Here is a 27533-nt window from a genome sequence, read left to right as displayed (position 1 = left end):
CATAACGTGCGTGTGTTCATAACGTGCTACTACTAGCCGAGGATCTAGTATCTGTTTCACCTAACACTATTGCTCCGTGATCATAGGCATTTATCTCTAAAGCTAACCACTATTTGTAAAAGCCACAACCACGTTACCATATTTGTAATAATGTAAATCATTGTGTCGTTGTACATATTGTGTATATAACGTTAGTAGCTAGCTAGCTTGCTAGCCAGCATTCTCGAAACTCCTAACATGCCCCGATTTAAAATGGTTCTCTCCTCTTGTATACCTTTGTCCTCACAAACAAAGTATTCTGCCAGGGAACTTATGGACACGACAGTAGTAGTAGTACCGTACTTTTCGGACTATAAGCCGCGGCTTTTCCCCCCATTTTTCGACCCTGCGGCTTATATAACGGTGCGGCTTATATGTGACTCGACGTGACCAAACCCGAAAATGTTAAAATCAAAATATTGCTTTTTTGACTGCATTGAAATGTTATTTATCTGTTCCCTTATTTGCTAAACTTAATACAACTTGTAAATGAGTTAATTCTTGTTATTTGTCCGACAGTATTGTGTCTCAATGCTAATTACATATGGTAATTAAACATTAAAACACCTGCGGCTTATAGTCCAGTGCGGCTTATATATGTACACATCATTCAATTTAGCTGCTGCGGCTTATAGTCAGGTGCGGCTTATAGTGCGAAAAGTACGGTAGTTATAAGGTGTTTGAGCTTGTAACGTTAACGTTAGTTAGCTATCGTGGTAGCCCCTTTCGTGATCAGTCACAAAAGGGGCTACTATTGTATCAACATGCCGTGACGTGTAGCTTGCTAGCCGGCATGATGTGTGCAGTGCTTGCCCCACAGGTCTGAGAAGAGGACCTGCACATTTTACTCGTTTTCCGAAACTCTTTTTTTTTAAACTTTATTTTTTAGCGTTTATCGCTTTTCTGGTCAAGTATGACCGACAGAAACAGGTTGAAACGGGATGTAGAGCAGGGGAAGACATTCTGAGAAATGACGGCGGGTCCGGGAATCGAACTCGTGTCCCCCAGATCCGTGACGAGCACGGTTTTCCCCGACGCAGAAATAGCGCCGAGATATGCGGTGAGCTACTGGAGCTCCCCTTCCGAAACTCTTTTACATGCCCCGATTTAAAATGGTTCACGACAGTAGACATAATGCTAACGTTAGCGGGGTAACGTTAACGTTAGCCAGAGCCATATAGCCAGCTTGGTACTATGACCCGCGACAGCCCACAGACCAATAGCGCTGCTGTACTGGACAACAGGCTGCCTAGTGGTACATGTAGTTCTTTTTTTTACGACATTAAAAACCTTATAACTACCTTGTTTCAACCAAAAATGCAGTTGTAGCTGGTCCATCAAAGTCTCTCCGACGATTAAACCCATTTGAGTCTTGTAAGGCGTCCATTTGGATCAAGAAAATAGCTTTCTACACTCTTCAAAACTCCATTGTAGTGGATCAGAAGTAGGGGAAAGTTACCTGCAGTGACGTCACGGCCCTGATAGCGTCTGATAAGCTTTTTGATTGGCTCCATGTTATTCGTGCATGGAAATTTTTAACCCTTTCTGAGTGGAATTTCCGGCGTCAAATGGAAATAAATAAATAATGAAATTAGATACCAATGATGTAAACTACCCATAATTGAAGAGTAGGGTTTAACCTGCAAGTGGGCCTTTAAACACTTTTTAACACTACACCATATTTTCTATCTATTTATTACAAAAATATTTGCACTACATCCATACCTCATTTTGCATTTTAAAAAGTTAGCATTTTGTACCTCATTGTTTGCATTTTGTACTTTAGTTTGTATATTGTATATTTTGTATAGTGTTTGGACCTTATTCTTTTAACCTTGTTACTGTATGAAGCACATTATCAGGGGGCTCATACAGAACCAAGCATTTCACTTTAATGTACATGTACAGTACTTCATACGTGACAAATAAAACAAAACTTGAAATTATCGGATCAAAATAGCACATTACCTGAAATACTATTAAATATGTCCAGTGAACGTCTATCCTTTGTGAGATGCTCATGGTTTTGGCTACAGGAATGCAACTCAAACAACGCTGAGTAGCTACTGAGAGAATGGACTTAAAGGAACACGGCAACATTTTGCCAATGGTTAGCCTAGGCATTGTCCAGCTAACACCTCTCCCCAAGGCTAACAGGTACTGTCCGCTTCCATTCATTGTGCTAAGCTAGGCTTACGTGCAGCCAGATAGCTTTCTACTGAACGCACAGAGAGGAAACTAGTATCTATCTTCTTGTCTCTCTCTGGAGAAGACGATAAGCTAATTTCCCAAAATGTTGGCGTGTTCCTTTAAGGACTCTGACTGCATGCATGCGTTTAACCCTCAGGGGCCTTGGCAGACATTACTGTCTCTTTCAGAGGCTGTAGCGGGCTCAGTTTTAAGAGCTAGAGTGAAGATGCAGTGGTGGAAAGTAACTAAGTACTTTTACTCAAGTACTGTACGTAAGTACAATTTCAAGCTACTTGTACTTTATGTGAGTATTTTCATTTGAGGGAACTTTATACTTTTACTCTACATTTCAAAGGAAATATTGTACTTTTTACTCCACTACATTTATCTTAACCCATTGGTTACTAGTTACTTTGAAGAAAAAGTAATGGACCTGTATGTTGCCGTTAGAAGGCATACTGGGACCCCGAGGGTGCAGTACCGGCCAGATCCTGCCAGGTGGCAGTATAGAGAGTGCAGTAAACCCTGTTCCAGACCCTGTGTTTCACTCAAATGTCTCCGGGCACTAAATTTAGACGGAGCCGAGTGAATCGCTTTAGCAGACCACTTCGAAACGCATCTGGCACACTCGATCCATGGACACAAATACTGGAAATCGCGATCAGACAATTGGAATATTCTTTTTGGAATACCCCCGACCAGAGGTAAGGACTATCTGACATAAATTTCAGCTTGATCCAACAATGTTTTCATATCGATCCAGCTGAATCCCATGTAGTTTCTGGACAAAAACCATGCCGTATTTTTTTCATGCAGTATAAATGTGTAATTTTTCTCCTATTCTAAAAATGGTGTATTTGAATATTTCTGCACACTGGGGTCTCTAAACAGAACTGCATAGATCGGGTCTGACTGGAAAGCGGAGACTCTGGATCCATTGAGCCCAAACTGTGTTCACGTGTGATGATGTTAGTCCCCATAGTAACAAACTGTGTTCACGTGTGATGATGTTAGTCCCCATAGTAGCCATTTCATTGTAGCGAGAGCATTTTTTGGAACTTGACCTCACTGTATAAAATTACCTATTGTGATTCTATCATTATCTAGGATAATCACAGCCTCGTGAAACTTTACAAGCACAAACTAAAGACATAGGGCATTCAGAGGTACCTGGCTTCCCTAGGTATATATTTTCAGTACAGTAATACAATTCTTACAGAAATCTCCAAATGTAAAAAGTTATTGATAACAAACCACAACATGCATTTCTACGATGTTCCTCAAGGTCTTGGTGTGGTATTTTGGAGGAATTCTTGATCATGTTTATAAATTCTAGAGCGGTACATTTTTTTAGGATTTTGCATCAAATCTATGTAACAAATGGTATCAACTCAGAAATTGCTGCTGCAACAACAACTTATGAGACATTACTGAGCATGGGAATGGCCCTGATACACTTCCATCATAATGTTCTAAGCCCTTGACTCTAACATGTCAATATCACCACTTCTATGTGGCTTCTACTGTTGACCCGCTATCTCCCCCTAAAGATCTACTGTTGACCCGCTATCTCCCCCTAAAGATCCTCTAAAAAGACAGAATTGGGTCAATGGCGTGTCTCTAAGGCGTAACTGAATTAATTTAAGAACATTGTTCTGCTACCTTCAAGAAGTGAATTGACGAGGAGGAGATACGGTGCCAGTCAGACATTGACCTTCTACACAATGACCTTGTCCATGTGCACCAACTGCACCTTCAACACAATTACCCTACCTTCAACACCATGCACCAACTGCACCTACTAAGCTACTGGCAGTGTTCTCAGTGTACTCAAGTCCGAGTCCTGGACTGATTTTCTTGGACTCGAGCATTGACTGCATTCGGACTTGGAAGGTGCAGACGAGACTTGTTAATTGATAAATAGTAAATTTTTTGTGATAGGCCCTAATCATTTGGCATAAGATATTGATGGCTATTGCATTTGTTTGGCTATTGTGTCACAAAGTAAATAAACTCCCTTTGAAATGGTGACCGCTGTGTCATTTATGTTTAATGTAGACCTTTTATTTTTCTACTTGTATGTCAGCTCTTTGACTGCCAGAGTGGAGTGGACTCAACCTTGATGACTCGGACAACAGGGACTCGACTCGGGCTCTTCTTTGGTGACTCGAACTCGAACACTGGGGACTCGAGACTTGACTCGAACTCGAGATTTAGTGACTCGACTACAACACTGCTTTGTTCTATATTCTATTATTATTACTACCTATCCTACCTGTACCCCCATGCTGCTATGACACTTGAATTTCCCCAAGGGGATTAATAAAGGAACACTTGACTTGATTTATGCCCAGTGTCCTTCTCGCAAATTAAGTAAATTATATTGTTTACACTGTTTATTCGTTCTCATATTTTTATAATCAGATCTAATTTCATTGCCTGTATTTATGTCTTTCTACTGTTACCTGTACCTTCCCCCTCCCCCATGCTGCTATGAGGCCCGAATCAATAAAGGAATATCTTATCTTATGATATTCTTATAATTAATTCTTCTCTCCAGAATATATTCAGTGATCACAGCGGTACAGTGACCCACAGATGCAAGGGGGGCATTTTAAACGATGCGATAGCGGTCATAAAAATGAGTTGTGTGGAAAAGGTGTAGAAATGGAGGTTCAGTTAAACAGCACGCTGTCGCCTGCAGCTTCTCTAATGGTCGGTGGAGCCATTGGTTACTTTGCGGCTGGGTGAGGTGTGCCAATATTATAACTTTGATCATTTCAATAGTGGCCACAGGGTTACATTGATGACAGAGGGGTGGCTATGAGATACTAAGCTGTAGAAAATTATAATTTTGTTATCATGTTGAAGTTCAAATACAGGAAGCAGGAAGTCCCACCGAGAAACAATATCTATTTTAGAGAGACCTGGCCGCAGTCCATATATAACTCTTGAGTACATACATATTAAGAGGCTGACAATGAATGGGTGACTAACTTTGTGGACATGATATGAATGTTTTAATATTTATACCCAAAAGAGGTACATTTGATAGTTTTACTTTTGTATGGCAGTGAATGCTGGACCTTGAAGCCCACCCTGCAGAAGTCCTTGGATGGGTGCTACACCAGAATGATGCGTGTGGTGCTCAACATCAACAGGGATGAGCATGTCACTAATGCAAACTTGTATGGGGGGGTGCTAAGGGTGAGCGAGAAAGTGGCAGTCAGGAGAATGAGGCTGGCAGGTCACTGCCAGAGACACCATGAGATGCCAACCAGCAAACTTGTGCTGTGGGAACCAACACATGGGCATCGATCACAAGGACGTCCCACATTAACCTACGTGGACGTACTCAGGAGAGATGCAGGAACAGAAAGCACCGGCGAGCTAGCCAGATGCATGGAGGATCGGGATGACTGGAAGCACCGATGGAGGGCCCGTCCGAGGACGACCTAGATAGATATAGTTTTACTGTCAGTTCTGAACTAGAAAATGTACCCCTATCCTCTGAAACTCAAGTTCTCAAATTGATAATTTTTTTGTATCCACTTTTTCTCCTCTTTTTCCCCCCTCTATTTTTCTCCCATCCCAATTGGCCGTGCCAATTATCCCCTCCCGTCTTGATCGTTGCTCGCATGTGCCCCCCACTGGCCAGTTGTAGGGAGGATAGAAGCCCATCGCATTTCCCCTCCAATACATGTGTAGGCAGCCAGTCGCATCTTTTCACCTGCCAGCGCGGACTCTCATTTGGCGAGGAGTAACGTGTAGGAGGCTCACACTGCCCCCGCCATTTTCCTGTCTCTGCTGTGCAGGCGCCCCAACCGACCTGTAGGAGTCGCTGTTTACAACGTCCAGATTACCACCCATCGACTTCCCACCCGCTAACTCTGCCAATTGAGTTAGTATGACGGCCGGCCCAACCCGGAGGCAACGCCGATAGCCGGATTCGATGCCGGTGTCTCATGCGTTGGTGACGAGCACAATGTCCGCTGCGCCACCCAGCCGCACCCTCATATTGATTCTTAATGGAGCCGTCAGTGTGACATGACTGAAATCAGAGACACAATTAACCTGGCTAACGTGCAGCTCTCTGTGGAATACAGAGCCTAGAAAGGGTCCTTTGATCTTTGTCGGCAGGTCCTTTGATCTTGGCAAATCCACGGTAATGAGGTGACACATCATTCTACTCCACCACCACTATGCTCTGCCATACACCCGGCATGGGGCACTATCACAAGGCAGAAATAGCTAACATGCTAGCTAGTTAGCGGGGTCAGCCCTATGTTCCCACTGCCCAATAGTCCCACAGCCCTATGTTCCCACATTTCTAAGATTATTCCAGAAATTAGGCCCTATGTTCCCACAGCCCAATGGTCCCACAGCCCTGTGTTCCCGGACGAACCCTCTACTACCAGAGGACAATTGGATAATAGGTTGGGTGTAATTGGCTACCAAATTAAGAAAAAGGGGGATAAAATCGGATACAAATGTATGAAAAAAGGAAATGTGGTAATATGTAAATGTATGTTTGTGAGTGGTAGCCAATCACCACCCTTGCACAGTTTTGCAGAGGAGAATATTGTACCAAATCTATGGGTGTAACCGTGTAACGGTACACAAAAACCACGGTTTGGTACGTACCTCGGTTTTGAAGTCATGGTTCGGTATGGTAGCCTACATTTTCGGTTTGGCTCAGGGGTGATGTAGTGTGCAGTTACTGTTAACACTATGATCGCCGGGGACGAGTTAAGACGTCATTCCTAGCCATGCTCATTCTGCCGAAGACGCCGTAACTCGTCTTTGATGTCAATATTTCAAAAATCTGTGACCGAAATCATATTTCCCCTCCGGAGCCCTGAGACACACTGCAAAGCTCCACTCAACTCTCTAGCGGTTCAAGAGCGCCATCTGGTGGCCGATCGGCAGATCGCCAACCGGAAATGAGCCTTTGAACTGGTAATGCTCATCTATATGTGGTCCGGGCACTCGCTATCGTTAGAGAGACTCCGTATTGACACAGTGAACATCAATCGGTGCAAATAACTCGAAAAAACAACATGATTTGGACGTATATACTATTATACAACCTGGAAATGGATCTGGCATTTCTCCATCCCATAATAGAAAAAATTCTGTTCCACGCTCATCTGCCAGCGGCGCGAGGTAAGATTCAGCGTTATATTCTAACGTGTTCCATATAAACTGCTATGATGAACATATGACCCACTCTGGATGAATCATCTAACGCTGCCCACGGAATTATAAACGATCCCCCGCCCATCCGGTCATCATCAGATGATACGTAGAAACTTCTAGAAGCACATCCAGTTGACATTTTTTATCTCGCGCCGATTGCTATCAAACTGTATTTCATCATCAATATAATGCATTTGGAGCTATAAATCAAGTTCTGGAGAAAGCTGCAGAAAATGATAAAAACATACTTATACTTTAGACCATATTTTAGTATGAATGAAAAAGTTTAACGTTGCTACACCCTGAACAATACATATAGGACATTGAATGGGCCATAATAATGGCAATTTAGCAATAGAATTTAAAAAGTTATAGCCCTGCAAAGAAGGGGAACTTCTCCATAGACAAATAGAGCTGGCGAGGGATGGTAAATTATGAATTTAACCCATGGCGATCAAAGTGTTAACTAGGGCTGTCAATGAATATTATATATTCAAATGAATAATCAATTTGTAAAAAAAATAAATAAAAATTATAAATGAATATTAGATTGTGAACCTGTGGACCTGAATGTGCTGCATGATGGATAAGAGACACGCAATATCACTTTCATTGAGCTGAAGAACGTGCCAAGAGTAACAAATGGACAACAACAACAACATCAACATCAACAACCGTGACCATCGGTCGCAAAGACAGTGATTTACACTCTGAACCGAAGGTCCCGTACCGAAACGGTTCGGTACGAATACGTGTACCAGTACACCCCTAACCATATCTATATATACAGTCACCTTTCCAGAATAGTCAACCAATTTGGCAAAACTCCCTTTGGGTCAACGTACTTGCACTAAAGCCAGGGAATCTGCCCACAGGGGATGACGGTGAATGTTATTGATAGCCGGCAAAACGGAACTGTAAAAAGAGGGAGGGACAATGTTTAATGAAAATAAAGAAGGATGAAAAAAGTAAAAAATGGAGAGAAGGTGTGTGAGAGAGAGATAGAGGGGGAGAAGGTGTGAGAGAGAGATAGAGGGGGAGAGAAGGTGTGTGTGAGAGAGGGGGAGAGAGAGAGAGAGAGAGGGAGAGAGAGATAGAGGGGGAGAGAAGGTGTGTGAGAGAGGGGGAGAGAGAGAGAGAGAGGAGAGAGAGAGAGAGAGAGAGAGAGAGAGAGAGAGATGGAGAGAGAGAGAGAGAGAGAGAGAGAGAGAGAGAGAGAGAGAGAGAGACGTGTGTAACGTTGTGCCATTGCGTCTTTGAAGTATCGTCCGTACAGTGTTGCTGTCTCTCTCTCTTTGTGCTTTTTGCCTTTTGTTTCCGACAGCGTCCTGGAATACATTCATAATATCTGAATAGCACCAGGCACCGTATTCACAGAATAGCACAGAGAGTGGCGATAAACAGAAGCAGGTGGATTAAAAATGCAACGCTGCTTCAAACAGTGTGTAATAATAACTCAGCGGCAAAGAAAGAAAAGCTGTCTATTGTGTCTTCCTGGCTCAAAGGTTGCCATGAAAAAAGAGTACTACAGAAAACTGACAGACACAGGCATAGAAAATACTGTGTTTGAGTAGACTCCTGTACTGCACCCGTTAAAAGAACTTCAATGTAGATGTATTTCAGACTCAGGGTCTGAGTGGAATATAAAGAGCTTGAAAGGAAACAAAGAGCAAGGAGTTATTTGTAAAGTCCTGTGAGATACTGGGCTCTCAGATCCAACATTTATGTTGGACATTTGTAGGGCTGTCCCCGACTAAGGATTTGGATAGTCGACTATGATTGGCCGAAATTTTCTTTTTGAATTTTTTTATTTATTTTTTATAATTATTTATATATATTTTTTCCATTCCATTTGGGCTGTGGGGGGTGCTTAATGTCTGAAGGAGTCGACTGAAGGCTTCTTGTCCTCTGCAAAAGCATGCAATTGGTCCACTGATGGATACATCTTGATATTTGTCTAGTCTAGTGTGTTCATTAGATGGGTGAAATCCTCTTTCAGTGCCTCTGTGCCTGTTTTCTTAGGCAGTTAGCCTCTGGTATGCATGCCATTAGCGTTAGCCATGCTTCTAGGCCTCTTTTATTTTGGAAAGAATGATAAAAAAATATATATAATAGGGCGGCTACGTGGCGTAGTGGGCAAGGCACTCGCCACGAAATGCTGGAGACGCTGGGCTCGTCGGTTCGAGCCCAGCGCTCCACATTTGCTTTCAGTTTAGCTGGTCGTCCGTACTAATACACATTGGCCGTATTAGGGGGTGGGAAACTGATGGGTGGGGATCGGGCGTTGTGGACAGCGACTCCTACAGGTCGGTTGGTGCGCCTGCGCAGTAGAATCAGGAAGTGTCGGGGGCAGCGTGAGCCTCCCACGCGTTACTCCTCGCCACTGAGAGATCGAGCTGCGCAGGTGAAAAGATGCGACTGCTGTTACCTCAAGTACCGGAGGGGACTTGTGCTATGTATGACTTAGTCCACATTGCAGCCGGCTTGTGGGAGGCAAGAAACAGCGTCCGTGACAGGGGAGGGTTGAATTGGATGATACGAAAATTGGGATGGGAGAAAAATATAGAAAATGGGAGAAAAAGTGGATCAAAATATATATATATATATAATAATTATAATATATATATATATATATTTTTTTTATTCGACTAAGAGGTTGGCAGTTGACTACGGCTCCTTTCGATCGATTAGTCGACTATTCAACTAATAGCAGGGCTGTACGCTGCGATGATCTCATCGCAAATTGCCCCTTTAATTGGCCGTTGCGATTGGTAAATAATATTTGGGGGCGGGCTTGCGAGTAGGGATTTCAAGCCTTGCATTCGCATTTCACTCCTAAATGATCCAAGGCGTGTGATGACGCTGAGCACTCAGGTATGATCAGCGGGGAAAATCAACTGAGCACTCACTCTGATAGACTGGCTGACTGTCTGATTTAGCTATGAAGAAAAGTAAAGTTAGTAGTAGGGATGGGAATCGATGGTTCCTAACTGGGTTTTGGCCATATGCTCCCGAAATTCTCCCGCTGTTTGGCTGCTTCTATGTGCAGTGAAAACTACTCGAAATGATGTCATTGATTTAGTTCAGGGTTAGCCGCGGAGCTAACGCTAGCTAACGTGAGCTAATCAAGCTCACAGAGAGAGATAAACAGCTGACAGCAGGTAGTACAGGTACAAATACAATAAAACAAGGGGTGGGGGCTGTTGTGTAAACCTTGTGTCGCGTCAATCTGGTCCACACGTTACTCGTTCATATCTCAGCCTGTGCTGAGATATGCCCATTCCGCGGTCTGTTAATAAAGTTTTCAATCAGACAGATGTATGGAAAGGCTTTTATTATAACATTCGTTGAGGTAAAATCATTATGCCTCATTTAGTCATCCTGCAGAGCACTGGTCTCCTACTCGTGGGCCGCGGGGAGCTAATGTAAGTAGCTTTGTTGATGTCAGCACACGGGACATTCAGGAAGTCAAAAACGAATGCGCTTGCCGATTGGTGCTAAGAACAGCAGGGCGGGTGCAAGCGTTGTGACGTAATTGGCAGACTCTACTGTCAATCAAAATTATTCTGTTGTCCGTCAGAATGAATGAATGAGAACTTTATTAACAGATTGCATAATGGGTACAATACAGTACAGGAGGATGAAGACCAGAGAAAGACTTTCGGCTTTTTTACATAAGGGTCCTCCATTTTCAATTCATCAAAACATTTAGAGACATACAAATATACAGTAGTTTCATAAAAATGCTAAAATGCTATTTATTTATTTATTTATTGATTGATTGGTTTAAAACTTTATTAACATATTGCAGAATGGGTACAGTACAGCTCAATACATACAATTGTTAAGGGGATGCAGACCAGAGAAAGACTTTTGTCTTGTTTACATCAGGGTCCCCCATTTTCAATTCATCATATTTCATATCTAAATCATATAATATCTCATTGCTAAATATATGCAATATATAATCTAATAATCCAATAATCTAAATCTAATATATAATATAAAAATGCTAAATGCATGGGTATTTTATTTTGTCTTTAATGTTAGCTTGCAAACTCATACTGTCTTGGTAAGCCTCATAATGAATTGTTTGGGGTAAAAAAGAAAAACATTGTGATGTTTATCGTGTATCGCCGAAAGGTCAGAAAATATCGTGATATCATATTTAGGCCATATCGCCCAGCCCTAGTTGGTTCATTATAAAAGATACAAACTTGACAACAAAAGCACTTAAATGTTAAATAAAAGGACCACAGTAATGAGGCAGGAGGAACATATTTTTTTGCACTATAATGGTAAAATTGTTATTTAAAAATGTGCCCCTAAAACATATTTTTTGCCCCTAAATTTCTAATTTAGGGGCAAGTGTGCCCCTAGTGAAAAAGCTTAGCGTACAGCCCTGAATAGGGGTCAGCCCTAGACATTTGTAAACTTAGCTTATTTACAATATGAAAATGTTTTTATGATAGCATGAAAAATAGACATGGCTAAGTACATGTATGTCAAAGTTCACTTTCAAATAACAATTGTGACTGGAAATACTTATTTGATCCCATGTTTTGGCAAGAGAAGAGCAACTATGTAATTGAAATATAGTATTATTGAAACATAGTGCTGTATATTGAAGGATTTGGGGTGCTTGGGGTGCTTTTTCAATGTATGTGATGTATAGATTGGGGGGAGTGACCACAGCTAAAACGGTGCCGGGTCAGAGAGGTCGAAGTGCATGCGGACGGTAGAAGCAGGAGACGGTGGTTCAGTAGAGCAGGGTGATTGTTGTGAGGCACACTGCCAGCGAGAGAATGTTTGTTGACATTCCTTGTAAGAACATCTGAGATAAGAGCAAGTGTCTCCCAGAGCGAGGGAGAGCGGTTTATTTTAATGAAACAGTAGAAACTGCATTTTAATGTGTGAAAGGTTAGCAGTTGTCATGACAACACGGCACATGACAACCAGAAAGGGGTGGGCTATCGTTGCTACGGCGAGGATTTATAAGTCGAACGGTGTTTCCGGGTGTAAGGCAGACTAGAATCTGACCAAGAGCGAGTAGGACTGAGATCACACAGAAGACACTCTCTCCTCTCATCACAGAGAGGAGGGGGGGGGGGGAAGAATGCCACATCATCAGCATTAGCTTCGGCTACCACGAGGATGGTCTCGGCTAACGAACAGGCCTGACCGCTATTGGACTGAATAACAAAAGGACGATAGACGAACACACCGAAAGATCATTAGAATAGACTCTTCAAGGACAATACAATCTGTTAACATCTGAGATGAGGTTTCCGTTTATCAAATAAAACCACGCTTTTCCTTGTAAGGTATTTCACGTTGTCGAAGTGTCGGATTCTTACGGAGGTGGAGAATTAGTATGGTTTATGGATTGCACTAACGGGGGAGATAGGATCTTATCAGCCAGTGTCGTAGACGTCAGGACCATTAAAAGTACACAACGCAGAGGAATTGGATGGAGAGCCAAACAGACGAAGACGTGATACTGGCCAGTTTGATCAGGATCTTACAATATATACATACATAATTCTGTCAAAACATTTAACATCATAAATATAACAATTTGTTTTTTTTTGATCCACTTTTTCTCCCATTTTTTTCTATATTTTCTCCCATCCCAATTTCGTATCATCCAATTCAACCCTCCCCTGTCACGAACGCTGTTTCTTGCCTCCCACAAGCCGGCTGCAATGTGGACTAAGTCATACATAGCACAAGTCCCCTCCGGTACTTGAGGTAACAGCAGTCGCATCTTTTCACCTGCGCAGCTCAATCTCTCAGTGTCGAGGAGTAACGCGTGGGAGGCTCACGCTGCCCCCGACACTTCCTGATTCTACTGCGCAGGCGCACCAACCGACTTGTAGGAGTCGCTTGTTCACAACGTTCGATCCCCACCCTTCAGTTTTCCCTCCCCGTAATACGGCCAATGTGTATTACTGCGGACGACCAGCTAAACTGAAAACAATGTGGAGAGCTGGATTCGAACACGCAAATCCTAGCGTCTCCACACTGGTGGCGAGTGCCTTGCCCACTACACCACCTAGCCGCCCATAAATATAACAATTTGTATATTTTTCCATACTGAAAGTATATCTTTAATAATAATAATAATAATAATAAATTCAATTTGTACCGCACTTTATATTTGTGAAAATCTCAAAGTGCTCAAATCTTTAGTATATAAAAGTATATTTCTACCCATATGTACTTGCAGTATTTTTGGTGCTTCTTATGTGCTTTTATGTACTAATTCATGCTAGTTATTAATATGATCAAAACAAATTAAGATTTAATTAAATTGTACTTTAGTTCACTTATTTAAAGTGTACTATTTTGGTAAGCAAAAGTTACCAAAAATACATCAAAAGTATCATTTATATACAGGGAACTGTACAACTTATGTGGTTTCAATTTAACACAACTTTAATATACTTTCTGAATACATAAGTATACTAAAGTACACACACACAGAATAGAGGACTAGACATCAAAGCAAATATTGGTAACAATATATCACAGTGCTCTACAATTTAATTAATTAAGTTTGTACTTAGTTTTTGTAATTACATACTCATTGTTACAGTGTACTTACCGCATTACACTTCCTTAACATTAACAATAACCCTAACTATATTCCTAATCCTGACCTTATTCCTAGGTATTGAGTCAATTCAATGCAGTAAGTACATTGCAACAATGACTAAGTACAATACTTGTTATACTGTCATTACACAAATAGCTACACAGGAACAGAGAATGTAAAGTGTGACTGTCTGGGTGGGTGGGATGTTCGTGTGGGGACAGATGTTATTGGATTAGATGTTATTTTATCACACACCACACTACTGACACTTTTTGGGTCGGGGCGCGCGCGAGTGTGGAGAGTTTTGGCTGGTGAAAATGCTGAGCTGCTAGTGACTTTGGAAAACCACTAGCCACAGTGGCTAGTGAGCCAAAAAGTTAATGTCAAGCCCTGATTGTACCCATTCTGCAATCTGTTAAATAAAGTTTTCATTCATTAATTTATTCATTCACTATCTATCTCTCTCTCTCCCTCTCTCTCGCTCGCTCGTTCTCTGCCTCGCAGTCAAACCAGTTTGAGGAAGTGTCGGGTTACACTATGCGCTACAACCCCTCTCTCTCCCTCCCTCTCTCTCTCTATCTCTCTCTCCCTCTCTCTCGCTCGTTCTCTGCCTCGCAGTCAAAACCCGTTTGAGAAAGTGTCGGGTTACACTATGTGCTACAACCATAGAGCCAATCAGATCACAATAAGCTCCATCAGCTCCTTGCTACGTGACATTGCGAGTCAAATCAGAATGACCTAATTCACTGGAGGAGATTGTCTCAACTGAATTAGAGCAATCCGCCAATATGGTAATTAGAGACAGACCCATCGATACTAACCCCATATTGCTATAAAACAATGCTAAACACTGGAAAAAACCATTTATAATGCACGGGACCTTTAAACAAAACCCAGCAGCTTTAGCCTGGATATAAAAGGTTCTACCATATCTGATAAGGTGGAAGGGTGGAGAAGGATTCTGGTGGCGATGAGATGGAGGGTTCCCCCTCTTGGGGGGGCCCTCCAAGAGAGGAGATGATGTTTGTATTGTGATTGTATGACAAGAGGAGCAGAGAAGAAGGAGACAGACGATAGAAATGTGTTTTGAAGATGAGAAGAAGAAGAGGAGTGTAAACTTTCTCAAGTGTGGGCGAAGCAAGAATTGTGGAGGGCAGTAATACGCCACGATGCGTCTACACTGCCGGAAATTCAAATAAGAAGAAGAAGAAGAAGAAGAAGATAAGGTGGAAGTGGCAGAATGCTTAAATTACTATTTTACTTCTGTGGCAAGCAACCTGGTTAAGGAGCTCCCTTGCCACTCTGGCACATATGGTGGATCACATGTTCAGAGTTTTTATCGTCAACAAGGGCTTCAAGCCAACTCCTTTCATTTTAGCAGGGTAATGGAGAGTACTGTTTTCAAGAGGCTAAATGAACTAAAAGACAACAAAGCCACAGGTCTCGATAATATACCGGCCAGGTGACTGCAACTTGTTCCTGTTTGCGGACGACTCAGCCCTGCTGGTCTCTGACAAGAACAAGTTACAAGTTGAAAAAACCCTCCGCTCAGAACTAGGCAAAATCTGCATATGGCTCGCCAATAACAAACTATCATTACACATGGGCAAAACAGAGTCCATTCTCTTCGGTTCAAATAACAAACTCAGCAAGACCGACGGCTTCTCAGTTACAGTGGGTGACAATATTGTCACAAGGAAAGAAGATATTACCTACCTGGGTTCCATCCTAGAGGCTAATCTTTCCTGGCATCCAATGTAATAAAAAAAGTCAACCAACGAACTCGATTCTTGTACCGGATCTCCTCTCTGGTAAACAAGAATACCCTGAAGACTCTGGCAGGAGCACTCATTCAAGGGTACTACGACTATGCTTGCACCTCATGGTACCAAAGCACCTCAAAGGCACTAAAAACTAAATTACAAACATCTCAAAACAAACTGGTCAGACTACTGCTTGACCTGACTCCTAGAACCCACCTAACCCCTGCCCACTTTGACAACCTAGGATGGCTTAGAGTAGACGACAGAGTACAGCAACTTGCAATGGGCCTGGTCTACAAGATACACTACACGACCAAGGTACCCATGTACATGTAAAAATACTTCCCAAAGGTCAGTGAATACCACGATCACAACACCAGAGGGAGCTCCACAAATCATGTTAAACCCAGATTCGGCTCAAACAAGGAACTAAACACGTTTCGCAATTATGCCACATCAATGTGGAACGCCCTACCCAAAGCTGTAAAGGAATGTGAATCACTACCCACTTTCAAAAACACTCTCAAAGAACACCTACAGGAGACTGCAATTCGAAACTGGCCCCTGCAAATGTCCTAACCCAACCCCCTCCAATGTACAGTAAATGACCAAGTATGGCTTTTTCAATATTCCAATGTACAGTGTACAGTGTCCCCCCCCACCCACCTCCAATGTACAGTTCTTCAATTTTTTTAATGTTTTTTTGCTTTTATTGACCTATAGTCCATTCATGCTGAGTGAATCAGTTCCCCCAGCCACATTTGTGTATTCAACATTTTTTGGGGAATTAACTGATAAAAAATGTATCAACAATTTATCGAAAATTAATTGAATCGAATCGTGGTCAAATGAAGAGATTTCATGATGCATTGAATCGCCTGAAGAATCGTAATCGAATCGAAGTGAGGTCGAATCGTTACACCCCTAGTCGATATAAATGTTACCTTTTCCTCCCCCAAGAATGTTAGCTGTGGGGTCCCTCAAGGGAGTGTGCTAGGGCCTAGGGCTGGGCGATATAACGATAACGATAAATATCGCGATATATTTTAATAATCGATATCGAATATCGAAGTTAAAAAAAAATCGAAAAATCGTTGTTGTTTTTTTTACCTGCAACAGGGCAGTTTTAAAACCAGAGACAGTGGACAGACTTGTCTTTCTTGCCTGCAACTTAAAGTAATGGCTTTGCTTGTCCAAATGACAATACTGACCAAATTCAGATTTCTTTTTCTCTTGTCCATTTATTTTGTTTGCTTTCTAATTTAAAATACATTTTGAAACCGTCTGTACACAGTAGGTTATGTGTGCTAGCAGAACTAGACTCCAGTCACGAGTCACAGTGCACATGTGCGGTGGTTTGTCCACCAAAAAAGCACCAAAAGATCGAAAATAAACGAGCAGAGCCAGAACTGTTCAACTCCTCTGGAGCCACAGCCAGCAGAGAAGCCGGTTTACTTTAGCTTTTAAACCAGCTGCAGCCTGAGAACTAGAGTGTGAGGGGATGTAACACTAAAGATGGCGGCAATGACAAAGAATTGCTGCAAAATAAACATACATCTGTTATAATTTTTTTTTTTTTTTTTTATACTTATAACAATTCGATAATTATCGATATCGAGAAATAAAATAAAATTATCATATCGTTATCGCGATATGATTTTTTTCCATATCGCCCAGCCCTACTAGGGCCACTATTTTTTGTTATTATATATTAATGACATGAAATCTGCCTGTATGTCTGACCTGTTTTTATACGCTGATGATTCTGCCATTCTTGTGTTTCACCTTAAGACCTTAAGTAAGGAGCTTCAGAGTGTGGGAACATGGCTGGCCAACAATAAGCTGTCTCTCCACCTCAGGAAAACTGAGGCCATACTTTTTGGATCCAAAGTAAAGCTGCGAAGGTCCCCAGGGCTGAAGATCCAGGTAGGAGAGTCGGTCATTGCTGGTAATGATTCGGTAGTGTATTTAGGATGCACCTTGGACGAATGTCTCACAGGGGAGGCTATGGCCTTGAAAGCCCTGGCTAGGATAAGCCAAAGGACCAAATTCCTAGCACGCAAGTCTGAGATGTTGGATAGTAAAACACTTAGGATGTTGTCAGGTGCCCTGATCCAGAGTCATTTTGACTACGCTGCCCCCTTCTGGTACAGTAATGCACCCCAGAAAATAAAGAATTTATTTCAGACTGCCCAAAACAAAATGATTAGAGTAGTGATGAAGCTTCCTACCCGCACTCACCTGGATGTAGCCATATTTAAACAACTTAACTGGCTCCCAGTGGAAAAACGGGTTATTCAAATTAAGTTGGGCCTTACCCATAAAATAATGTACAATAGGGTCCCCTCATATCTATCAAATAATTTTATGTGCTTTAGGGACACCCACTCCTATGCAACCAGGGGCAGTTTAACTGACATCAAACGTTGCAATTTCAGGACCTTAACTCAATGGCCGCCAACAACGTTTTAATACGTGTTAGTCCGCCAATCGTTGAACGCCAACCACGTATATATACGTTATTGGATAGTTATTTCTTTTATTCGCTATTTATATTCATAACACATGCAGGCAACTGTGTGTTATCACTGGGGATGGGCCTGAGATCGCAAAAGTAAAAAAAATAAAAATAAAAAGCCTGCCACCTTGCGGCCGCTATTGCACTCCATTTGAAACGATATGGCTTGGTGTCTGGGCCGATCTGCGGCCTGAGTCTAAGTACTCGGGCAAGCAAAATGCTTATAACGCATGCATCAACGAGGGTCGGGCCCCCCGGTTCGTGTTCATTGCTGGATTACGTTGGCAACACGGTCGACATCAGTACTTGTGGCGTGTTCCGTTGGTAGCGATCAAAGCACGGAGGGGCGCCCCCCCCCCCCCCCCCCTTTCATGCATCCATGATGAAACATAATACCGATAATCTAAATTTGATTTGAGAACAGTAGCTAGTCCAGGGAAGAAACGATAACGCTTTTACTAGAATACAGGTTGCCGGCCATTACCCAGCATTTTGGAAATTACACCAGACCGCCCTGAAACTACACTCATATTCACGACGGTATAAAATGGGAATGTATGGATGGAAAAATTATGTGTTTTTTGCATCTTGACCGGAAGAAACTCACTGACAATCGACTATATTATTAGATCCATAGCTATAATATATAATATAGCTTTAGGCCTGTGTGGGATATTGTATTGTGAATATCCTGAAGAATGTTCTCAGTCAACCGAGGTTCAGCTAATAACAAGGTTTATTAACTAGACTAGATTAACAGATCGTCCCAGGTGATCAGCTGAATGACCCAGGTAGAGACCTCGAATGCTGTCGGGAGGAGCCCTTTATAGTGAAAAAGGGGGAGGAGGGGGGACCCATTTGATAGGTCAAATGGGTGGGGGGGGGACACAGGATAGGAGACAAAGGGGAGGGGAATGTCTTTAAATGAGAGTTGGGGAATTAATATATTATTCCACAGTTACTCACTTTATTAATTCCCCAACTCTCATGTAAAGGCATTCCCCTCCCCTTGGTCTCCTATCCTGTGTCCCCCCCCCCCCCCCCCACCCATTTTACCTATCAAATGGGTCCCCAAATCAAATGGGTATTGTATGTAATTTTGATTGTCAAATAAATTCAATGTGCCACCTGCAGAAGTTCTCCGATGACTCCTCCATCGCCAGCTACATCATGGATGACGATGAGGCTGAGTACAGGGCTCTGGTGGAGAGCTTCGTAGGTTGGTCCGACAGTAACCACCTCCAACTCAATGTCAGCAATACAAAGGAGCTGGTGGTGGACTACCGGAGAGGCAGGAAGGGTCGCCTATAGCTTATTCCCAGCGGAAGAGTGCTGCCGAGTGCTTCCGCGTTTTCCCTGATTGGCAGAGCTTGCGGCATTATGTAGCCGTAATCCCAGATGTTTTTCATTCGACGCTTAGCTCAACTGGCAGCGCTGCATTGCTGTGGATCGTGCGGTCCGTTGGTGACAAGTTCGAATCCCTTATATATTTTTTTTTTTAACGTGCATTCTTTCGCCGGTTAAGTTTAGGCATGTTAACTTTAAGCATTGTTTCGGAGTTGGTTATGGTTAAGGTTAGGCATTGTTTCGGAGTTGGTTAAGGTTAGAAGGGTTAAGTTTAGGCGCTGTTAAGGAGCTGGTTAAGGTTAGAGTTTGTCTTAGAGAATGGCAATAGACAGCCTATTTCCGCGCTGCAGCTCTCGCGCTGCCGTGGTCACATGGGCGTCATGGCCAATCAGAGAAAACGCGGACGCACGCAACGCACTCTTCCGCTGGGAATAAGCTACACGCGGAAGGGTCCCCCTTCTCCCATAATCCTCGGAGGGGAGGAGGTAGAGATGGTGGAGTCCGACAAGTTCCTTGGAGTACACCTGAACAAAAAACTGGACTGGTCGGACAACACTGAGGCCCTCTACAAGAAGGGGTAGAGCAGGCTGTTCTTCCTGAGGAGACTCAGGTCGTTCGACGCGTGCAACCGACTGCTGCTGTCTTTCTACCAGTCGGTTGTAGCCAGCGTCCTCTTTTTTGCTATGGTGTGCTGGGGGGGGGGGGGGGGGGCAACATCAGCTCAAGGGACTCCAGCAAGCTGAACAAGCTGGTGAAGAAGGCTAGCTCCGTAGTGGGTGGTGAGCTGGCTAATCTAGAGGTGGTGGCTGAGAGGAGGATGCGGAAAAAGCTAGAAGCCATCCTGGAGAAGCCCTCCCACCCCCTCTATGAGGAGCTAGCCAGAATGAAGATCACGTTCAGCCAAAGACTCATTCCTCTTGTTTTATGTTGTGGGACTTGTACAGCACTTTGTTCAACTTTGTCAGTGCTGTAAAGTTTAAACCTTTTTGAATCTTAGACAAACAAAACACTTTCTTTTTCTTTCTTTCATGAAATATTGTAAGTCGTCATTTGAGGCTTTATAAAAGCAGCACAATGAACACAAATCTGTCGGTGCAGAGTCCGACCTCATCTTAAATAACAAACAGCATCGCTTGTTGTAGTTAACAAAGAGAGGCAGAGTTGATTTAGCAAAAAAAAAATCATATATATATATATATATATAATATTTGATGCAGCCCAGCCTCACCCAGACTCTACCTCCAGCGGCCCCCAGGTAAATTGAGTTTGAGACCCCTGCATTACACACATACGTTCGGATCGCAGTGAAGGAATTATAGGATCAACGCAAGATTGATACCATATAGCCCTTACCTTGACTAGGATGTACTCCAAAAAGAATATTCCAATTATCTGATCGCCATTCCAAGTATTGATGTCGATCGTGTTGCCAACATAATCCACCAAAGAACATGAACCGGGAATGCTTGATTCTCCTCAATCCATGCGTTATAAACGCTTGTCCTGCCCGACATGGAAAACCTCGCTCGGACACTTTAGATCAGGGGTCTCAAACTCAATTTACCTGGGGGCCGCTGGAGGTAGAGTCTGGGTGAGGCTGGGCTGCATCAAATATTCCACAAAAAAGGGTTTCAAGTATTCAAAAAAAAGTACAACTGATCTAATCTTCTCAATCTTTAGCAATAACATTTCAGAACATGAACAGTTCTTCAGAACATGAATGGTTCTTCAGAACATAGGCTTCTCATTTGTGTCAGTGGACTCATCCACAGCTATGGAAATGCACTGTGCATTTTTTTTATTCTATCACAAAGCTGTTTAATCAAATCACCAGCCAGTATTTCAGTTATTCTGGTTGCTGTGCGATCTGAGGGGGATTTGCTTTTGTTTGCCTTCAAACATGGTCTCCATCACTCAGTCATACATTATTTTCAAATTGCCACCCTACAGCTACAGTTTCTTGGCATATAGTCACATTGGTTTGGTGCTGGGACTCAGGATGAACGCATATTTTTCAGTCCATTCACCTTTGAATTGCAGTCGACTTTTCTTTTACTGACCATCTTTGAAAATGCCATCTTTTCCCGCTGGCTGCCTGCTGGCGAAACTAGGCTAGTAGCTACATTTATCTCACGGAGATAAAACTGGGAGCGAGTTTACTGTAGATGCGCTGTCAACTCTGCTCTGACTGAAAGAGAGAGACGACTTGCATTCCGTGAAAACCCGCCCTACTCCCCTACTCTGCATCTGATTCACAGACTGTGGGTGAGGGGGGAAAACGCTGACGGGATGCTGAATGTGATTGGACCAGACCCGTACACAGACACAGACAGACAGTGTGGCAGTGCAGCCGGACATGCAGAGCACTGCTCGCAGTCAGAGGAGATAGCGAGGATGCATTTGCCTTCCACTTTACTTGATATCACTCCGGAATCACGTTTCAACCAAGTCACTAACATAACGTTGCTGTCATGACTCATGAGCCTGCGCTATGGTAGCCTACAAGTGATAAAATAAATCAAACTTCCAACTCTCACGCAACGACTCGGCAAACAGTTGCGCGCGGGCCGCATTAACACTAAACTTTGATGTCATCCCTCGGGCCGCAATTGGCCCGCGAGTTTGAGACCCCTGTGTTTAGATCGACACAGCCCAAGACAGAGTTTCAAAGGATGTGCAATACCGGCCGCAAGGCGGCCGGCGGCGGTATTGGACGTTTGCGATCTCAGACTCATTCCCAATGATAACACAGGCTCCCTCGATGGATTATGAATGGGAATATCGAATAAAAGAAATAACGATAGAAAACCCGACTTTTCTCTGGTTTGGCGCTCAAGCGTCGGCGAGTTAACCCGACTTTATTCATGAGTGGCGTCCAATGAGTTAATGTCCAAAAATCCAAACGATCGCTTTAAACACAAATACTGAAGTGGAAACACTTTCAAATGGCTGAACTAAATTAAACTGTAAATGAAACCCACTCACTGTTGACTCCCATCTCTCCGTTGCTGTGCTTCTCCAGCAGAAGCTCTATATGGGAAGTGGAAGGAGGAACGTTCTCTGGCCGCGCTCTGAACCCTGGACCCACCCCATCCCTCTGGTCAAACAACAGAGGAAGACAGCTCATAGGAGACCTTGGGGGCAGAGGAGAGGGGTGTAGGTGATCAATTAACAGCGCTACAGCTACAAGGTCGCTAGGAAGAAGAAAAAAAGGTTTAGACATTGACAACGTTTCCTTGACAACAATGTGGAAATTCAGCGACCACACGACAGCGCTGGGACCACAGGATTCTATTTAAGTGAATGAAAGGTTTAGAACGCTGGTCCCAGTGGTTGTTTTGCTTCACGGCTACAGGAAGAGAAGTCACAGAATGCTGTTGCTATAAGATGACAAGTGAGGCTTACTGTGAGGACAGGCTCTCCCTCGGTGAGTTCCCCTGGCACGGGAAGCGACAGTCATCGAGGTCGGACTCTGAGGGGGGGAAAGATTACTTAATGAGATCTGGAAATTACATCATATCCTCTCTATTGATGTCTGTCTGTCTGCCTGTCTGCCTGCCTGCCTGCCTGCCTGCCTGCCTGTCTGTCTGTCTGTCTGTCTGTCTGTCTGTCTGTCTGTCTGTCTGTCTGTCTGTCTGTCTGTCTCACCTGGCAGTGAGGTCTGGGCTTGGCTCAGTAGTGGTGGCAGTGTTGAGGCTGAGGAGAGGCAGCTAGCGAAAGGCTGAGTGGAGGTCAGGCTGTAGGAAGAACTGGAGCCCAGGTGGACCTGCAGCACCACGACACAGAAAGACATCTCACTGAGAAGAGACCCACGGAAGATCTGCATTGGACACGCTTATAGGAAAGAAAAAACAGTTGATACTTGAACTTTACACTTGAACTAACTTTTTCCACAAGGAGCACTGGCGCTACCTACTGAACGTTTTTTTTTTATCCACTTTTTCTCCCATTTTTTCTATATTTTCTCCCATCCCAATTTCGTATCATCCAATTCAACCCTCCCCTGTCACGAACGCTGTTTCTTGCCTCCCACAAGCCGGCTGCAATGTGGACTAAGTCATACATAGCACAAGTCCCCTCCGGTACTTGAGGTAACAGCAGTCGCATCTTTTCACCTGCGCAGCTCGATCTCTCAGTGGCGAGGAGTAACGCGTGGGAGGCTCACGCTGCCACCGACACTTCCTGATTCTACTGCGCAGGCGCACCAACCGACCTGTAGGAGTCGCTGTCCACAACGCCCGATCCCCACCCATCAGTTTCCCACCCCCTAATACGGCCAATGTGTATTAGTATGAACGACCAGCTAAACTGAAAGCAATGTGGAGCGCTGGGCTCGAACAGGCAAGCCCAGCGTCTCCGTCATTCGTGGCGAGCGCCTTGCCCACTACGCCACGTAGCCACCCTACGCTACCTACTGAAAGTTTTAGTAGCACTGGTCCTACCTACTGAAATTCTTAGTAGCACTGGTCCTACCTACTGAAAATGTTAGTAGCACTGGTCCTACCTACTGAAATTCTTAGTAGCACTGGTCCTACCTACTGTTAGTAGCACTGGTCCTACCTACTGAAAATGTTAGTAACACTGGTCCTACCTACTGAAATTCTTAGTAGCACTGGTCCTACCTACTGTTAGTAGCACTGGTCCTACCTACTGAAAATGTTAGTAACACTGGTCCTACCTACTGTTAGTAGCACTGGTCCTACCTACTGAAAATGTTAGTAACACTGGTCCTACCTACTGAAAATGTTAGTAACACTGGTCCTACCTACTGAAATCCTTAGTAGCACTGGTCCTACCTACTGAAAATGTTAGTAACACTGGTCCTACCTACTGAAAATGTTGTTAACACTGGTCCTACCTACTGAAAATGTGAGTAGCACTGGTCCTACCTACTGAAAATGTTAGTAACACTGGTCCTACCTACTGAAAATGTTAGTAACACTGGTCCTACCTACTGAAAATGTTAGTAACACTGGTCCTACCTACTGAAAATGTTAGTAGCACTGGTCCTACCTACTGAAAATGTTAGTAGCACTGGTCCTACCTACTGAAAATGTTAGTAGCATTGGTCCTACCTACTGAAAATGTTAGTAACACTGGTCCTACCTACTGAAATTCTTAGTAGCACTGGTCCTACCTACTGAAAATGTTAGTAACACTGGTCCTACCTACTGAAAATGTTAGTAGCACTGGTCCTACCTACTGAAAATGTTAGTAGCATTGGTCCTACCTACTGAAAATGTTAGTAGCACTGGTCCTACCTACTGAAAATGTTAGTAGCATTGGTCCTACCTACTGAAAATGTTAGTAACACTGGTCCTACCTACTGAAATTCTTAGTAGCACTGGTCCTACCTACTGTTAGTAGCACTGGTCCTACCTACTGAAAATGTTAGTAGCACTGGTCCTACCTACTGTTAGTAGCACTGGTCCTACCTACTGAAAATGTTAGTAGCACCAGCACAAAACGTTGTAGCGCTAATTCAATTGACCTTCAGCACAACACGTTTAATTATTTCCCCATTCTATTCAAATGGGCTGATGGTGCTTTACAAATGCAGACAATTAAAATGCATTAGACGTTTATGTCATTAGGGTGCAGAGATATTCCATTTCAAATGTCAAATGGTCTCAGTGTCTACTTCTAGCACTGTGCCATTGCAGGATAAATCTGTGCCTGGACATTTTATGTTCTGTAGTGTTATTGTGCTTTATGAGTGCTTCATGTTTTAAACTGTGTGGCTGATTCTGCAAATTTACGGTAGTTTTACCCATAACTGTTTGGCCACACTGAGGACAGTACCTTTCCTGTCTGCCGTGTAAATCGTCAAAAAGCCATTACTGTGGGAGAGAGTCTTTTACTGGATCACCTCCTGATGACTTGCCTAAATTGTCCTCATCATATTTATGGGACTACTGTCTGTGGCATGGAGGTCTCTGTATGATCTCTTCTTATGAAAAAGGAATTAATGTGTTTTATTGCAGGAGACAAGTGGAGGAGATGGAGAGAGAGAGTGAAGGAGATGGAGAGAGAGAGAGAGAGAAGGAGATGGAGGGAGGGAGGGAGGGAGGGAGGGAGGGAGGGAGGGAGGGAGGGAGGGAGGGAGGGAGGGAGGGAGAGAGAGAGAGAGAGAGAGAGAGAGAGAGAGAGAGAGAGAGAGAGAGAGAGAGAGAGAGAGAGAGAGAGAGAGAGAGAGAGAGAGAGAGAGAGAGAGAGAGAGAGAGAGAGAGAGAGAGAGAGAGAGAGAGAGAGAGAGAGAGAGAGAGAGAGAGTGAAGGAGATGGAGAGAGAGTGAAGGTACTGGAGAGAGAGAGAAGGTACTGGAGAGAGAGTGAAGGTACTGGAGAGAGAGTGAAGGAGATGGAGAGAGAGAGTGAAGGAGATGGAGAGAGAGTGAAGGAGATGGAGAGAGAGTGAAGGTACTGGAGAGAGAGAGAAGGTACTGGAGAGAGTGAAGGAGATGGAGTGAAGGTTGTCTAGTCCCTTCCCCTCTCTCTCTCAAACACACAGCAATTGTCTGTCCCATGATGATTAATATTTATTTTTTAATAAAATAAAAACAGGGGTATATTTGCAAATTGCACTGGGTCGCCTAGTTATACATTTTAGTCGCACCATTAAAATAAAAAATAAAAAGGTTGCAAAATGAAGCCCTCTGATTATACAGTAAATATCTTCCAATATAATGTATGTACGAAAATACAAATAGGTGCTAGGGATGCTCATGCTCTAATGCCCTTGTCAAGAATCACTCCTCCAATTACAACCGTTGTTTGTCCGAGGGTAGCAGCAACAGTCGTGATTGGATCAAGAAAAGAGGGGCGGGGTTTGAGATGGATCCAGGCTACTAAAACTATTCCCCATTAGGCTATATTAAACAACTCAACCTCCCTATTGGGTAAAGCTATGGTACAGAGCTGAACCAGAGCAGGCCAGGCTGGAGGCGACGGTGGTTGAAAAGCTTACACTAACAGCTGCAGCTGTTAAGCAGCGCCGCAGAGTGTACACACACACAGCATACAAGTTTAGTATGTGACGGAATGTCTTTAAAATAGGCTGCCTTATCAGTATACAGGAGATGACTGGAGCTATCAGCTGATATGCGCAGCGCATGACTTGGCGTGTCCTGCCTCAGAGGTCGCCACGCCTGTTCTTAACTGCCGATACTGATTATATGGCCTTAAAGGACCGGGGATGGTGATAAACCATTTTACATTCGATTTTATTTAACCAGGCAGCTCAGTTAAACATTTGGGGAAATTAGATTATCGTCTTCTCCAGAGAGAGACAAGAAGATACCCGTTTCCTCTCTGTGCGTTCAGTAAAAAGCTATGCTAAGCACAATGAATGGAAGCGGACAGGCATTGTCCAACTAACCTCTCCCGAAGGCGTCTATGCTTTTACCAAGCGGTTCGTGTTGCCGCGTTCCCGTTTTGTGCTCTGATTGGCCATGCACGTTTCTGGTCATGTGACATGTGCGCCCAATCGCATGACGAGCAGTGTCTTAGCCCATTTCCACGTCGAACAGCCTGCAAACGACCTAACGCCTAGTTTATCACTGGTTAAGCTTAGGCGACTCTTTCGCAGTTGGTTAAGGTTAGAGTTTGGAATCAGGGCTGGCATTCTATCGCCATGCTCTAAGACATAGGTGTCAAACTCATGGCCCACGGGCCAAATGCGGCCCGCCACGTCATTTGATGTGGCCCCCCAAGAGCTCTGGTAATTTTTTTTTTTACATTAATCTTGGGTTAAAAAATAGCGGCGTTAAAATAATTGTGGGTTAATGCGTTAATAAAGCTTTGACAGCCTTAGTTATTACACATTCTTACACATACATGTGTGTTGAACATCTGAGGTATTGATGAAATAACAAAGGAAA

At 43.4% G+C, this 27533-nt stretch overlaps 1 protein-coding gene across 1 annotated transcript in view; it reads right to left on the bottom strand.

Annotated features, from left to right (window-relative positions):
• Positions 1-27533, bottom strand: part of LOC311232114 (protein AF-17-like) — a gene marked incomplete at its 5' end in the record, with an annotated part of 63430 nt that overhangs the window by 13523 nt on the left and 22374 nt on the right. Inside the window, 3 exons of the mRNA XM_084318801.1 lie at positions 22640-22788; positions 23060-23126; positions 23303-23420. Coding sequence (XP_084174927.1) covers positions 22640-22788; positions 23060-23126; positions 23303-23420 — 334 coding nt within the window. The remainder of the gene's footprint in view (positions 1-22639; positions 22789-23059; positions 23127-23302; positions 23421-27533) is intronic.

Source organism: Notolepis coatsorum (assembly GCF_963971535.1).
Source record: "Notolepis coatsorum genome assembly, chromosome: 7".
NCBI lineage: Eukaryota > Metazoa > Chordata > Actinopteri > Aulopiformes > Paralepididae > Notolepis > Notolepis coatsorum.
The sequence above is the reverse complement of the archived record's forward strand: the minus strand, read 5'-3'. Positions and strand labels throughout refer to the sequence as shown.